Source organism: Trachinotus anak, unplaced genomic scaffold, assembly GCF_046630095.1.
Source record: "Trachinotus anak isolate AG129_WGS33_773 ecotype Australia unplaced genomic scaffold, CSIRO_AGI_Tana_v1 ptg000025l, whole genome shotgun sequence".
Classification (NCBI taxonomy): Eukaryota; Metazoa; Chordata; class Actinopteri; order Carangiformes; family Carangidae; genus Trachinotus; species Trachinotus anak.
Window position 1 is genome coordinate 16,207,210 of NW_027273876.1, and position 14,540 is coordinate 16,221,749.

The 14,540-nt window shown below is 42.5% G+C and overlaps 1 protein-coding gene across 1 annotated transcript in view; it reads right to left on the reverse strand.

The window, feature by feature from the left end:
- arhgap22b (Rho GTPase activating protein 22b) overlaps positions 1–14,228 on the reverse strand; it is a 38,342-nt gene extending 24,114 nt beyond the window's left edge. Inside the window, exons 1-4 of the mRNA XM_071463007.1 lie at positions 10,333–14,228; positions 9,654–9,749; positions 8,477–8,657; positions 1,755–1,954 (exon numbers count right to left, since the gene is read on the reverse strand). Coding sequence (XP_071319108.1) covers positions 1,755–1,954; positions 8,477–8,519 — 243 coding nt within the window. The 5' untranslated portion in view covers positions 8,520–8,657; positions 9,654–9,749; positions 10,333–14,228. The remainder of the gene's footprint in view (positions 1–1,754; positions 1,955–8,476; positions 8,658–9,653; positions 9,750–10,332) is intronic.
- Positions 14,229–14,540: the final 312 nt, after the last annotated feature.

Here is a 14,540-nt window from a genome sequence, read left to right on the forward strand (position 1 = left end):
AAACCTGCTGACTCATCAAATATACATTCTTTGCCATCTCAGCATAAGTGACGCTGAAACATAGCAATGATTAGCATTTTAGGTAAGACACTTTTAACATATTACATATTAGACAATGACAGTATTAATTGAGACATATACAATACTGTGCAAAAGTTAACGATCTTCAGATTCTTATCCATCAGTCAGTACCATCAGGGAGGCATCAAGAATCCTTCTTGAATTCATTCTGCAGCAGCACAATGAGTCCAAAGACACAGTCATGAAGAACTATTTTCAGAGACAGGAACAAGGAGTCCTGCAGCAGATGGTCTGGCCTCCACTGAGTCCTGATCTCAACATCATGGGATTGCATGAAGAGAGAGGAGAGACTGAAAATCCACAGAAGAACTGTGGCAAGTTCTCCAAGAGCTTTGCTTCAGCCTTGAATAACTGTGTACAAGAGCGCTGAGGATAACTGCAGCAGTTGGTGAATAAAAAGTCAATTCATCCTGAGGGGGATATACAATAAATGTCAGATTTCAGGTTAATCTATCCATCGAGATTTAAATTGAAGCCAAAAACGTCAATCTTATGGTGGTGCCAGGAGAAAAATCAGGGGATCACTACAGTCAGTAGGTGTTATCCTCTGGGGACCATGAATGTCTCAACCGAATTCACATCAATCCATTCAATAGCTGTTGAGATATTTGTTGAGATACTGAGAGAGAGTGGTGGATTACCTGAGAGATCAGCATCACTGTCGACAGAGCCACGCTACATACTGTACATGGAAATGAATGGAGGGCAAAAGATAATGCAAGTTCTCTGCTACTGAGCTTTAAATACTCACTGGGGAAACCGGTTAACATTTGACAACTGCAATCACACACTTCTTTTCCCACAAGAACAGATATTTGGAGGGAGGTAATTAACGGTGAAAAGATGTGATCGATAGACTAAAAAAGGCTCAGGATCTTGCTTGAGGACACATACTGGTGGTCACAGCCAATACCTACGATTAATGGCCAGCCTGTGTGTGTTTTCACACTCTCCTTTGCTTCTTACAGACTCATCACTGATTCATCAGATAACATAATAATCTAAATTTACATCCCTTGTTTTTTTTTTTTAAGCCTCACATTAAAATGATAGTTCAGGTTATTTAACGTGGGGATGTGTGAGGTACTTATCTGTAGTCAGTGTGTTACCTGCAGTAGATTCAGATCAAACACAGTCGGACACAGACGCAGTCTGAAATTCAGACACAGACGCTGAGTGCTGTGCTGCTGTGGACAGGGTCAGCAGAAAAACAAATTTTAACTACTTAAAAACATGCCCACAGAACAAAAAAACCCCTGTCAGTTTAAGTGTATGCTTTATTTAAAATATTTTTACTGCTTTATCTTGTAATGGTGCAAGAGTGTAGTGTAGTGGTATTTTTTTTAAATGGCTAAGCAGCTTCTGTGCTCTCAGCTGCTTCTCTAATCTGGCAGCGCACTGATCCAAATCAACCACAGGTGATACACTGATCACAGATAAGTGCCTCACACAACCCCATGTCAAATAACCAGAAGTATTGCTTTTAGTTATTTAAGTTTTTCGTGCTGTTTGATTTATTAGCACCTAAAAACCCATCAGTCCCCCCCAGAGAGCAAATCTAGATAAGATAAAACACTTTCATTTCATTGTGTAAATGTGATCACACAGTCTGGTTTGAGGTTCACCGTCCTGTCGGCGTATCCCTCTGCGTGCAAACATGGCTGAGGTGTTACCTGTGGTTTGGTTTCTTCCTCGTCTTTATAGAAGTAGAGCTGATCCGAGCGCAGCACGAACCATCGCAGCTGCCAGTTCTTCATGATGCTGCGCTGCTTCTTCAGCCAGCCAGCCTTCAGGGCCCCCTCCTGGAGGCTGGGGGAGCCCGGCCGGCACGAGCCCCGCGACACCTCGCCCATCACCATGCTCTTGGACCTGGCTGCAAAACATACATAAAGCATTTTCATTCTGTGTACACACAAGCAGTCAGAGAGCGAAGGGTCGAGTAGGTCAGAGAGGATTGAATTGGTTGTGCTGCTTGATTTACTATATGTCTTCCATTTGTCCAGCTGGTGTCTTTTCATTTTCTCCCTAATAGAAGCTTGTGTTAACCCTCATTCGGTATGCTGTGTGCACACACATGCTCTGCCAGGCTCCTCAGTCATGAACACGCACAACCTTCTGCCCCCGGGCTGCTACGCCTTTAGATGAAGGGGGAGAGGGACAACAGGCACAAATAATAACAGAAAGCAGATAGAATAGGGACTGTGAAGGGGGGAATGCACACACACACACACACACACACACACACACACACACACACACAGGGGCATACACATTTACGCACCCACAGACAGAACACATAGCCTCAGGTGACAGGGATCCCCCGTCGAATTCGGAAGGTCCTTGGAAGAGACTTATTGTGTGTTGCCAACAGAATGGCAGAGGCTTTTGAGCCGAGATAATAGGACCACATGGGACTGACTGACTGGCTGACTGACTGGCTGGCTGACTGAAATCCTCTCAACAAACGTGTGTAACCTGAACTCAGTCAAGGACAGGTTTAAAAGGGAAGGGATGGCAATGCTTCTCAGATTGTCCTTGTATGACATCAGCTTTGGAAAAAAAATCGATGACCACGTGTCATTTTTGACATTTTTCTTTACACCAGCTGACTCTTAAGTATGACTTCTGCAAACCTACACACCATCATTCATGTCTTTTTTTTTTTTTTAAGAAGTTGAGGCTAAATGTAGTTACACTCTCATAAAACAGGCTGAAGGTTTGAAGCTCCTGCCGTGGGGCTGTATTCTGGTCAGGCAAACAAGGCAATGCCATTTGATGATCATGTATAATTTATAGAAATCAATTGTGCAGACATCCTCCCTGCTGGTGTGCGTTTTGTGCCACACACACACGCGCGCGCACACACACACACACACACACACGATCAATGTTGAGATGGCGCAGGGGGACAGAGGGGGTGGATGAATGGGGAGAGGGGAAGAAAATCAATGTTTATACCATTTTATTGTCTCATCCCGCTTTCTCCGGCATACATGTAGCTTAAAGGACACGGCTCACGTCATTTTTATTTCATGTCACAGCCTGTCCTGGCAGCCTCCAAAGCCTGTTGATCCTCAGAGAGGTGTTAAGTGAAGAGTGGATGTTCCAGTAGTAGTTCTAAGGAAAATGTGTAGGATTTTTTTGGCCATGTTTTCAAAGTGTCCAGTTTTATTGTGAATCACCTCCATGATAATTCAAAGCATAATTTTTGTGTGTTTTTCATGTGTAAATGTTTATTTTATTGTGAGTTGCCTGAACATATCAATAACTAAAGTAAACACTATCACCACAGGAAATGAATGAAAATAAGAACAATAACACACACTCACAATGTGTTTTTTCCCTTCTTTTCTTTTTTAAAATTGGTCCCTGTGTATAACAGTTGTAATTTTTCACCGGATAATTTATGTGATGTTAACTACTCATGTCAGATACATGAAATTTTATTAAATACACTACAAAGTACAATGGCAGACGTTACCTAGTTTACCAAACTTGTCAGCAAATGGATAACTACTTAGTTGGCCAAATATATCATCTTAATGCAGCATAAAATGTTGGGTCCAGCGTTAACTCTTTCTTAGCTCTGTTCTGTGCAGCTCCCAAGAGAAATATCTGACTCTTTAGTAGCTAAATGCTCCATGTCGGCTGTTTGGTGCTGAGCAGGAAGCTTAGAGTATATTTATTAGAGTTTTTGGCTGGAGAAAACTACCTGCTACATGATCAGAGCTGCGGCACTGAACCAGAGCTGTGAATTTGCGAGTTGCAAAACCAAAACAATGAGATGCTAAAGTGCTCTGCAGAGCTCAGAGGAACTGAAGAGTTGGGTGATTATTCACCACGGGCAATACCTTTCACATAATCATTTCATCCATTGTTAGTATAAAAAGATTTATTAATGCAGCCAATAAGTGTCGCCCTACATCTCTATAGATCCAGTACTTCCTTGAGGTTTTTGGGTTCATGACGTTTTTTGTTGTTGTTTAATTGGAAATTTTTGAAGCCTGATGTTTAGTTTAGGGCTGCTGCTCCGAGCAACACAGTGTGACATGACACCAAACATGGAAAAACACACCTCTTTTTAAAATGAAAACATTTGAGGGAACAAGCCGGGCATTCTTCCTTTATATTTTGTTCCCCTCTCCTGCTCTCTTTCTCTCTTTACCTCTGTCACCACCATCTTGGCCTTTCTCGTTTATCCATTTTGTGCTAATTCCAGTCTTTTACTAACAAGCTCTGTATTTTCACTCCCCGGCCCCGGCCCCCGGCCCCGGCCCCGTCCCCGTCTCCCTCCGTTTCTCTGACTTTGACTCGCTCTAATTCTTCTCTCCCTCCTGACTTTCAGCACTGCTGGTCCGTTTGAATCAAAGCGCTGTCATTACTGAGAGCACACAGGGCACATGCACACATGCAAAACCACACAACACACACACACAAAAGCAGAGCATTGTTCTCACCACTGGCTCCTAATTAAAGCAGTTTTTGTCTCATAAATTAGTTGTTGGATTAGAGGCACATTTTTATCGGCAATTTAAAAAAAATATAATTACTTCCATTGTTTTTGAGAACAAGGGTAATTTTAGGTGCTGCAACAGAGCTGTTTAAAACAGTCTTTGTGAAGGGCATGGTGAACAGGTTGATTGTTTGTAAATGCTAACATCCTGAATGTGAACTGTCTTGTCCTCTCAGCATCTCGGGCCTTACTCTTTCTGTCACATTGCTGCTAAAGGTGTCACTCACCTTCCCTGTCCTCCTTGACCCCTCTGTTCTTCCTCACCCCATCATGTCCCTCACGTCTTTCCATCCTTCCTGGCGGCGGTGTTAGCATGAAAGAGCGCAACTGTTCGACACATCAGCTGCCTGGACCACAGACTCAGTGGAACACACACTGGCCGATGATTCACGCCTGAGTCACAACAACTGATTTTTGAGTGTGTGAATGTGTGTGTGCCAAGCACGACTACCCACCGCGCCAATTTGGACCTTCTGCTCAGAATGATTCAGACCTTCCTTGGCTTGGGTGGAGCTGCTCTGTGGTCACTTCTACAACTATCGGCTGCAATGCTGAAAAGAGGCAGTTTTACTGTAAATGTGCCCTTTATGCATAATCACTGCAATTCACTGTGATGGAGAGCGTAATTGTGGCTCCTTCATTTACAGTAGCTAGCAGTTAGGGAGGGGGTTGAGTCCAATAATAGGGCTCGACATCGTGCCTGGCAGATGTGCAGTGTGCCCACATTTGTTTATCATGACGTACCCCAATGATTATCTATGCAAACTGGCCCATGTGTCATGTGCAACATAGATGAATAATTTCTGAGCATGGAGCTGAATATCCAGGAATACCAGATGGACTGGCTGCTTGCTCAGTCATGAGCTCATACATGATATCATGAACGAGCCTGCGCATTGGTGGGGAGGGGGGTGCACTTATTATTTCATAAAACTTCAGCTATGATTTATGGCAAAAGTAAAAAATAGACTTCAATTTAACCAACAGAGAAATACACAAAAGATCCTGACAGGTTTAAGCCCTGGTCACCCAAAATTTAAAATGGCTAAATTGTCGTTGTCGTGATCAGTGGATAAGGTCTTGAAGTAAATCTGTGTGGATTTTTGATATCGAGTTCAGCTTTGGTGAAGGCAGGAAGCTGTTATAGCTTATTAGCCGTGTTACATCATTCAGTCTTACTGAATCTCCTCTGCTGGAATATAAACTGCTCCACAAAAGAGACGTTGCTTTCAGACAGTTATGAGACAGGAGTCGATCGTACGAATAAGTCTTTTTAACGCAGCAAATTTTTAAATAGAACTTTACAGTTGTATTCATAAATATCTCAAAACCTGTGCAGACCTACTAAGGGGAATCAGTTTTGTAATTTCGGTAAACTAACCCTTGGTTGCATTAAGCAGGGGTTCCACAAATCCACACTGCCTGAGGTGCTGGAGATTGAGCCATTTTACCCAAACACAATCTGAAAGGCAGTGTCTAAGCTTGGTCTGTCACAGGAACTGACAAACCAAATGAGAAAAACAAAAGTATTGTAAAGGGCACAGAAGAGTGCTCTGCCCATAAAAAGCTGGATTCACCAGTGCCACGTCTAAGTATGTAAGTAATGTTACAATGTGAACAAATGGTTGTCTGCAGACCCACGTCAGATCACAAATGGTATGGCACATGAAGGGACACTTGATGCTCTATTTGCACACACACATGCCTGAACACACACACTCTAGGCCCCTATAATGTCACTTAATGTAGTTTGGAGCCGTATATTTATTATCAGCAGGAAATGGATTTATGGCTCTTATGCACATCGCAGAGGCGCCCATCCATTAGCGTGGCGAGGCGGGTACTCCACAATAGCTAGGCAGTACCACACTGCTGGCTATATCGCATACACACACACACACACAAGCATGCACACAAGCATGTTGGAGGAATTCAATTTCATTAATTCGGTTGTTGTGTAGTGATTTATGGTTCGTGGAAAATGGAGAGTTACAGGTGCATCAGGGCGTAACTTCCAGTTAGCCTGTCACTGTTGATTAATGTGTTAACCGTTATGTTTGTGTATGTGTGTGTGTCTGTGTGTGTGTGTTTCTGTGGCAGCCTTCCTTGACAGGCTGGGGGTGTGGCCAATAACATACAGCCTGTATGTGAAAGCTGCAGTGGAGTGGAACTGATCTGCAGCAGCGGGTGTGTGCATGTCTGTGCATTTCTGTGCACGTTATCATCTCCACATGAACATTATCCAAGTGTGTCACTGTGTGCATTTTTTATCCATGCTGCATGCTCTGGCTCCCAGTACCTAGTTGTGAGGGTGTTCATTCATATGCTTCAAAAAGGCAGAATGTCAGGGTGTTGCTACATTGCAGGACTTTGATCATAAAACCATGGTAACGCAGATCAAAAAAGACACCAGCAAGAGAATGAAGCAGCTGACATGTGGGCAATTAAAGCTGCTACTAGATTTCTGATGCCAGCCACAGAAAAATGTAGCCAGGGCCCTGCTACAGCTTTAATTTGCTGATGGTTGTAGCAGTTACTGAAGCATAGCAGCCAGATTTGTCTTTTAAGAAGCAGATATTGATGATGAATTGATTTTTTTTTTTGTCATAGCTATGAAAGATCAATAAAAAAAGTAAATGATAATTATATTATTAATTTATACCTGGATTGTACTCTTTCACGTTCCAGTTTGCTCGTCAGAAGTAGTTTCATCCTCCCGCAATGCATGCTGGTTAGTGTTTGTGTCCCTTTCATGACCTGCTCTGACCCTAACTGAGGACGGACTACACGACTACATCTGTCACATACCCGTTTATTCATGGGCTTCATGCAACAAATGTGATGCTGTCAGCAGTGAAGCACCAATTTGCAGAAGGTATGCGGAGAATGCTTCTCACGCAGGATCATAGAGTCGCTCAAATCTCTTTAATTTCCACTTTCTTAACACAAATGCAAGATGAGTGGTTTTTAACATGACAGCTGCATTTTGTTTTACGTATTTGGATCTTCTGTAAATCCACATGAGACCTTCTTTCTCACTTGATGAGCTCAAAACTGGACCTTAATGCTTGTTAATGTCAAACAATCATCTTCCACAAAAAACTGTGATCAATTAAGTGCAATGCCCAAAATGTACACAGTGATTCATTAATTCAGCTGAATCTGTTCTGTTCTCTTAATATATGCAAATGTAGATTTAATCCACTTTGCTAACAATTTCAATCTGCTCCGGCAGAGGATTTACACATCACTCTCCCATTCTCGGGAACTATTCATTTCATTTTAATCAGCTCCAGCTACAGTATATAATTGCAGTCATGGAGATTAGTGTCAAGGAAGGAGGGAAGGACACACACACTTGCACACATGGACATATTAAAACATCCATCCACGCACACACGCACACAGCAGCAGCAGCAGCAGCAGCAGCAGCTGACGGTTGCCTGTTAGTGCTGAGCGTTGCAGTGATGAAACTAGAGATGCTGCTCGCTCCTCTTAATAGAATTCACACTGGCAGCGTCGGCCAGCTGTAGTAGAATGCTAATGTGCAGGAGAGGTTGCTTGCGTGGGCAGACCAACCGCTTCATTCAGAAATACATGACTGCAGCAGGAAAACAGATGGAGTGGAGGAAAAGTGTTTCTGTAGACGTGTTCTTGTGTGAAATAAGAATTACAGTGGAGAAAGCACTTTTTCAAATGACAATATTTGCAAAAGTGCAGGTCAGTGTTCAGCAAGAGTCACTCCATCCTTAACACATCCTCTGATCCGATCCCTGTCAGATATGACATTAGGTGACAGTGCAGAGTTAAGGATGAACAGGCAGCTAATGCAGCTGGCAGGTACTGTACATGTGAAGGTAGTGCAAGTAAACCATGTCCTACCTCTCCTGGTCTGTCTGATCTTTGGGCTCAGCATTGCTGTCATCGCTCGGCCACACACTCTCCTGTCGGCATGTTCATGTACATCCAAGCACCCCACCCCTGTCTCTCCCTCAGCCTCTCTGTGTCTTTGCCTCGCGCCTCTTCCTCTTCTCTCTCTGACCTTCTGCAGTGCGGCCGGCAGCTAGGGGGTTGGGTGAACAGGGGAGGGGAGGAGAATGGAAAAAAGAAGGGGGTGGTGAAGGAAAAGGAGGAGGAACTACCCCTTTTTTTTTTTCTCTGTGCACACACGCTCAGTGGCCTCCACCCCTCCCTGTTACATTATTCATAGTGGCTCATGCGCCTCGGGTAGATGGAGGAGGACATTTTTGGGGAAGGTCTCCCACCAGCAGAATGCAGATGTGACCAACTAACAGATGCTTGATTTTAAGTGTTCTTATTTTTTTTTTTTTTTGAAGGACTGCTTTTTCATAAAGATTTGCATGTGTGTGAGGGGGAGAAAGAGAAAAGGGGAGGGGGTGTTCATCTGGCAGGTGTCTCCTCCTTCTGCACCTAATTAAGCTGTAGAGGTCCTCAGCATGTCTCCATCTCCTTCCCTTAATCACTCATTTCCCCCACCCTTCTCCTCCTTTCTCTCTCATTTTCTTCCTGCCTCCTTCTAGCTCTATCTCTATCTAGCTAAACCAGTGTTTGATCTCTTTTTCTCCCCCCACATCTCTTGCATCAACTCCCTTCACACTTCACTTTGAACACTTTCCTTAACCACTTCTGTCTTCATCCCTTTTGGCTTTGTAAGAATAATGCTGCATTCAATTCAAAGTCAGATGTGGGGAATTCCCAACTTGTACACTAGGTCAGAATTACATCCTCCAGGCATTCCAGTGGCTCAGGAACTCAGAAAAACCAGGGGAGAAAAAAAAATACAACTCCCCCTCTAACAAACACGTCCTGTCGCCTTGATCTACAGCAGCCTGTAACTGATACAAGACAGCGTGTGGGAGTGTGGCTCTGGTGGCGAGAGAAATTTATAGCAAAGACGACAAATGTCACCAGTGTATTTTGGCACCTGATATTGACTTGTTTTAGTCACAGCATAGAAAACTTCACACAACAATAAAAGTAAATATTTTGGTTTGGTTCTCATTAGTGAAATTTTTGTCATGGATTTTAATTTTCATACCTTTTTTGGAGACCAGTGAATCCAGTTGTCGTTTCCAAAGCTGCTTACTCCTTGTCGTTCATACTCATCTAGCTTTACTGCGGCTATGTGCTCTACCTGTTAAATAGTTAGATAACAATAATGCAATGATTTTCTAACATTTACTGTAGAGAAAGACATAGATGGTTGACAGCCTACATTAAAACCTGCACTCACACCCATTAGTTGCTAGCAAACATTAGCCTAACATTGCGTCCACAGCCCTTAATGATGTTGGAGTGCATGTTTTCTGGTTTGTCAGTTGGACGGGACCACTAACATTAGCTAACATGAGCTAATATTAACATTAGTGACAGAGACAAAAGGCTCCTGAAATGTGTGATACTATTTAGCACAACAGACCAAGACATATTTGTGAGCAATGGCCGGACGATCTACAGTTTAGCTGGTTGTTCAATAACTGCAGCGACTGCATTAATGAGTTGCTCTGTCTTTGACTTTATCATTTAGTTTTTATTGATTGAAAAGTGTTTTGCTTATTTTGTCAAATTTTTTGTTTTTAAAGTTTATCTTTTATTCAAAGGAGCTAATTGTAAGTTTTGCTATTGCTACATAGCTAGCGTTAGCAATAACAACTGTTTACTTACTAGTGAAGAAGAAACATTGCAAGTTCAGAATCAAACTTCATTCCTTCACTCACCAGTGGTGGAAAGCCACGCGAAGGTTAACTCTCTATTCTTCTACCCTGCTGGAGTTAGCATGCTAACCAGCTAGCCCTGGTCCATCTGTTCACTTTCCAATAGCGACTCACCGTAGCCCCCAGTCTGCCCTGAAGGCGTAACACTGCTCAGAGGTCGTATTATAACCTCACCACCACTCGCTCCTGGCAAGAAACCACATTCGGAGGCAGAGAAAACTTACAAGTAACTTCTTTAATTTTAGACTCATTTTTGTTCCGATGAAAGGTCGCCAATAAACATTTTTGTAATAGTTTTGGTTGATGAAATTAACACTGAACGTCACCACACACACCCTGGAATAATTATAACGCTTTGTATTGAGACACATTGCAAACCAGAAAAGGTTAACTGAAAGACAGGAATTTGAACTGGATATGGATATAGTTATCACACACCACCGGTCTAGATTTTTCCTGCTATTTTGCAATAACCAAAGTATTTTGTCCAGTTGAGAAAAAAACAACACACATGGTCTCCTTCAAGGAGTTTCTTTGCACTTTCCCCCCTCTGAAATCTGAATTTCTTACTCTCAGCCCTCTCTAGAAGGCAGCATCAGACCTGTCATTGCTGTAGCAGCTATGCTGTGCTTCCCTCCTCCTCCAGTGTACAGAGGATAATAGCCTTAAGTCCTGCACTGCAATTGAATCAGATCTGGCCTCACGTCAACCACAGCTGCTCTTATTGCAGAGCAAAGAGGGAAAGAGACGCGAAGGGGGTGGAAGGGTGTGTGTGTGTGTATGTGTGTGTGTGTGTGTGTGTGTGTGTGTGTGTGTGTGTGTGTGTGTGTGTGCCCACACCTAACATACAAGCACATATACACACAAGACATCAAGCAGCAAATGGACAGATAGATAGATCTAATGCGCACACACGGAGCCATTCAAAATGGAGCCAAAATGGGGCTGACAGACACAGAGATTGGGGTCAAATGAGCTGAAAGAGGAGGGACATACCAGCAAAAAACCAAGATGAAGCGGAGCGAGGGAGGAGTGACACACACATACACAAACACACCAACAAGCCAAAATGAGACAGCAATAAAAAGCATTCAGTGCCAGTGTTTGGTTTAAGCCTGAGGTTGGGTGAAAGCGATGCAACCACACTGTGTTGGGTGTGGCTCTGGGTGTTGTTTCACTCTGAATGTATCGCCCAGTCATCATCATTTTGTTCTGTTAACACAGCATGGGATGTTAAACTAAAGTAAAAGAGACAGAAAGGTGAGAAAAGGAGGGACCATGGACTCAGTGGGTGGACCTCTGAAGCCACACACCAAGACGAGTGGCAGAGCTGCAAACCACCAGAGCAGCACTCAACCGTAACTTTCCTGTTTTTTGTTTAGCCATAAACATTGGGTTACTCTTTGTATACACTTCACTGACACCATAACTCGTACATGTAGGCCTGCAAGCTTCCATGTCTATTTCAGAGCTCGCTCGATTGTCAGGCTGTTCTCTCCAGCGTGATGTGAAGGACACAGCTCGTATCAGAGTAGGTCCCTGTTAGGGTGGAGTACTGTGACTGAGGTTTGTAATTTACGTGGTTGTGAAATCTGCTTTTGGCTTTTTGATTGTACTTCTACCTAAGTTGTTGATTTCTTGCATCTCCCAGAATGGCTTTTGTCAGGGGTCCCTGAAGGTGGTAATATTTTGAGATCTTGTTCACACATTATTGTCTAGTTTATCCAACTTGCTATCTTGTGTTCACAAGTTTTTATCTAGTTGCTAGATATTGTTAAATATTATCTAATTCGCACAAGAGGTATCTCCACAAGTTGTTTCTCGTCTCCACAAGTTGCCATCTCACACAAGATACTGATCTTGTTTACACGAGTTATCATCTAGGTTACCTTATCTCCACAAGTTTTCTTCTCACACAAGATATTGATCTTGTTCACACAAGTTCCTTTTCTTGTTCACACGATGTTATCCAGTAAAGGATACCAATCTTGTTTGCATAGGTTATTAACTTGTGCACCCAAGATAATAACTTAATTGCTCACAGAAGATAATATGCGATGTAGACATGATAAAAACTTGATTGGGTTTAGAGAAATGTAATATATTGTAAGGTGGAATGGCTTTTTCTTCAACAAATATCACATTTATTTGGACTTTGGCATCAGTGGCCACTAAGAATAAAACTCACTGACTTCAGCCTGGTCTGGAAGATGTGGATTAACTGGACAGTATAACTGGACACCTGTTAACATGCATGTGCCTGTTTATCACAGGTGTTAACTGTGAGGCTGAGCTGAACAACTTGGAGCTGTGGGTTAACAACCAAAAAAAAAAAGGATAAACAGCCCCTCATCGAAAACCAGGCAAATCTAATTTGTAAATGTATTTGATATTTGTATGGATCTGGATATCCAAATCAGCTGACAGTGGTCGGGGCTGAAGAGTTTTAAAATAACCATAGCTGTGGTGTAGACTCCCTCACCCCTGAAAAGTTCACCAAAAAGACTGGGCAATACTTTGATCACATTAGGTGCTTGAGGTTTGAGTGTCTTTGTATGGTGGTAGCTCCCTTTGGATCATTCAGTTGAATTAAAAAAAATATAATTGCAAAAACATCTTCCAAAAAAAAAAAAAAACAAAAAACCTCCTTAGTCTCATTAATCAACATCATTGGCATGATCAAAGAGTCTGGTTTGACATAGTTTTGAATTTTTGTCTCTCTGAGTCAGCTAATGACAGTAAATTTGAGCAGAAACTGTTGGAGCTGGCCCTAAAGAGGCAGAGACACCGAGCCAGGTAAAATGATTAATGATGATTGCTCTCACAGGCTCATTGTGTTTATAGTTTTAAAGAAATGAACATTTTCCTGTGCTGAGACCAATTTTTGCTGGTGCAAACAATTACAGAGGTTCTTTACCTGTGTTTCAACAGTGATCGATGAATACACAACACTGATTAACTAAATCCATCATGTATCATGCATGTATGTTCCAGTTTATCATGTATTATTCATCGCACATCAATAAATCAGTTTCCACAGTTACCGTCTTTCTTTTTATTGAGCAAGTCACACGGAACACTAAACCTATTGTGTCTTGCGTTGGTGTAGGTAATGCATGAACTCTCCATGAAAATGAAATCACCTGTAGGCTATGTTCTACTTACTACACTACATGCACTGTCAGCTTTTAACCTTGCGGAAGAAGGATAAATGGCATTGATTCAAATATTGACAGATGAGAAAAGGACTAAATATCTGCATGACTGTCATTTTGTCGGTGGAAAACACTGACCCAGAAACATTCATTTGAAATCGACCATAACAAAAAATATATTTGCATGTAGCAAAGAGTGAGATAAAGGTAGATGTTGAATTATTAACTATTTCAGTAGACTATGCATACACACCCTGCTTTTCTTACTTTTAAGATTAGGTTGCTAGTTGCGTTGTTGTATCATCACTGAGCCACAATTATCCATCCAATTTTAATCTTTCGATGAGCAACTTTATAATCATACAACCATCATGATGATGTTGTGCTCATAAGTTGTTAAAATCCATCCATTACATCACATGAACATGGTGTTACACCTGTGCTTCTCCTGCTGTGATAATACTCTGTAGTCTATTTCCCGTGTTGCATGATCTCGTCCTGCTGGAGTATAAAGTATAAAGGAGTCTATTGTCCGGTTTTCAACCGAGCGGACCTGTGCTTGCTAACAGTGAAAAAGTGAGCTAGCTTGGAGTGTGCTCTTGTCTGCAGCGGTCCTCCAGCTAGTCCTGTGACCAGCTTCATGCACCACCTGTTTTACAAGGTCACACACACGAACCGCTCTCTGCCACCTCTGCTGCGAGCCAGGGTTTAAGGCTGCTGACACGGTCTCTGCTGTCAAACCGCTGGAAATGCATGTCATCATGTAGTTGCTGTTTGGGAGGCAGAGTGACAAAACCTGTCATATAGAAACTGAAGCTAAGTAGCGTCCATGTTGGAAATGAAATCAATCCTGTTTCTTTCGTCACTTATTGTGTTTATGCTTCCTCTGTCACCAGCGAGGTCAAATGTCAGTCAGGACGAACCACGCTCAGAATGCTAACAGCCCTCAGGATCCACAGTGTTTAAAAACCCCTCTAAAATATTGATAATGAAGATGATTAAAATTTCATATTGGCAGGGATGGGCTACACTAAAACAGACCTGTGGGTGGCTGCT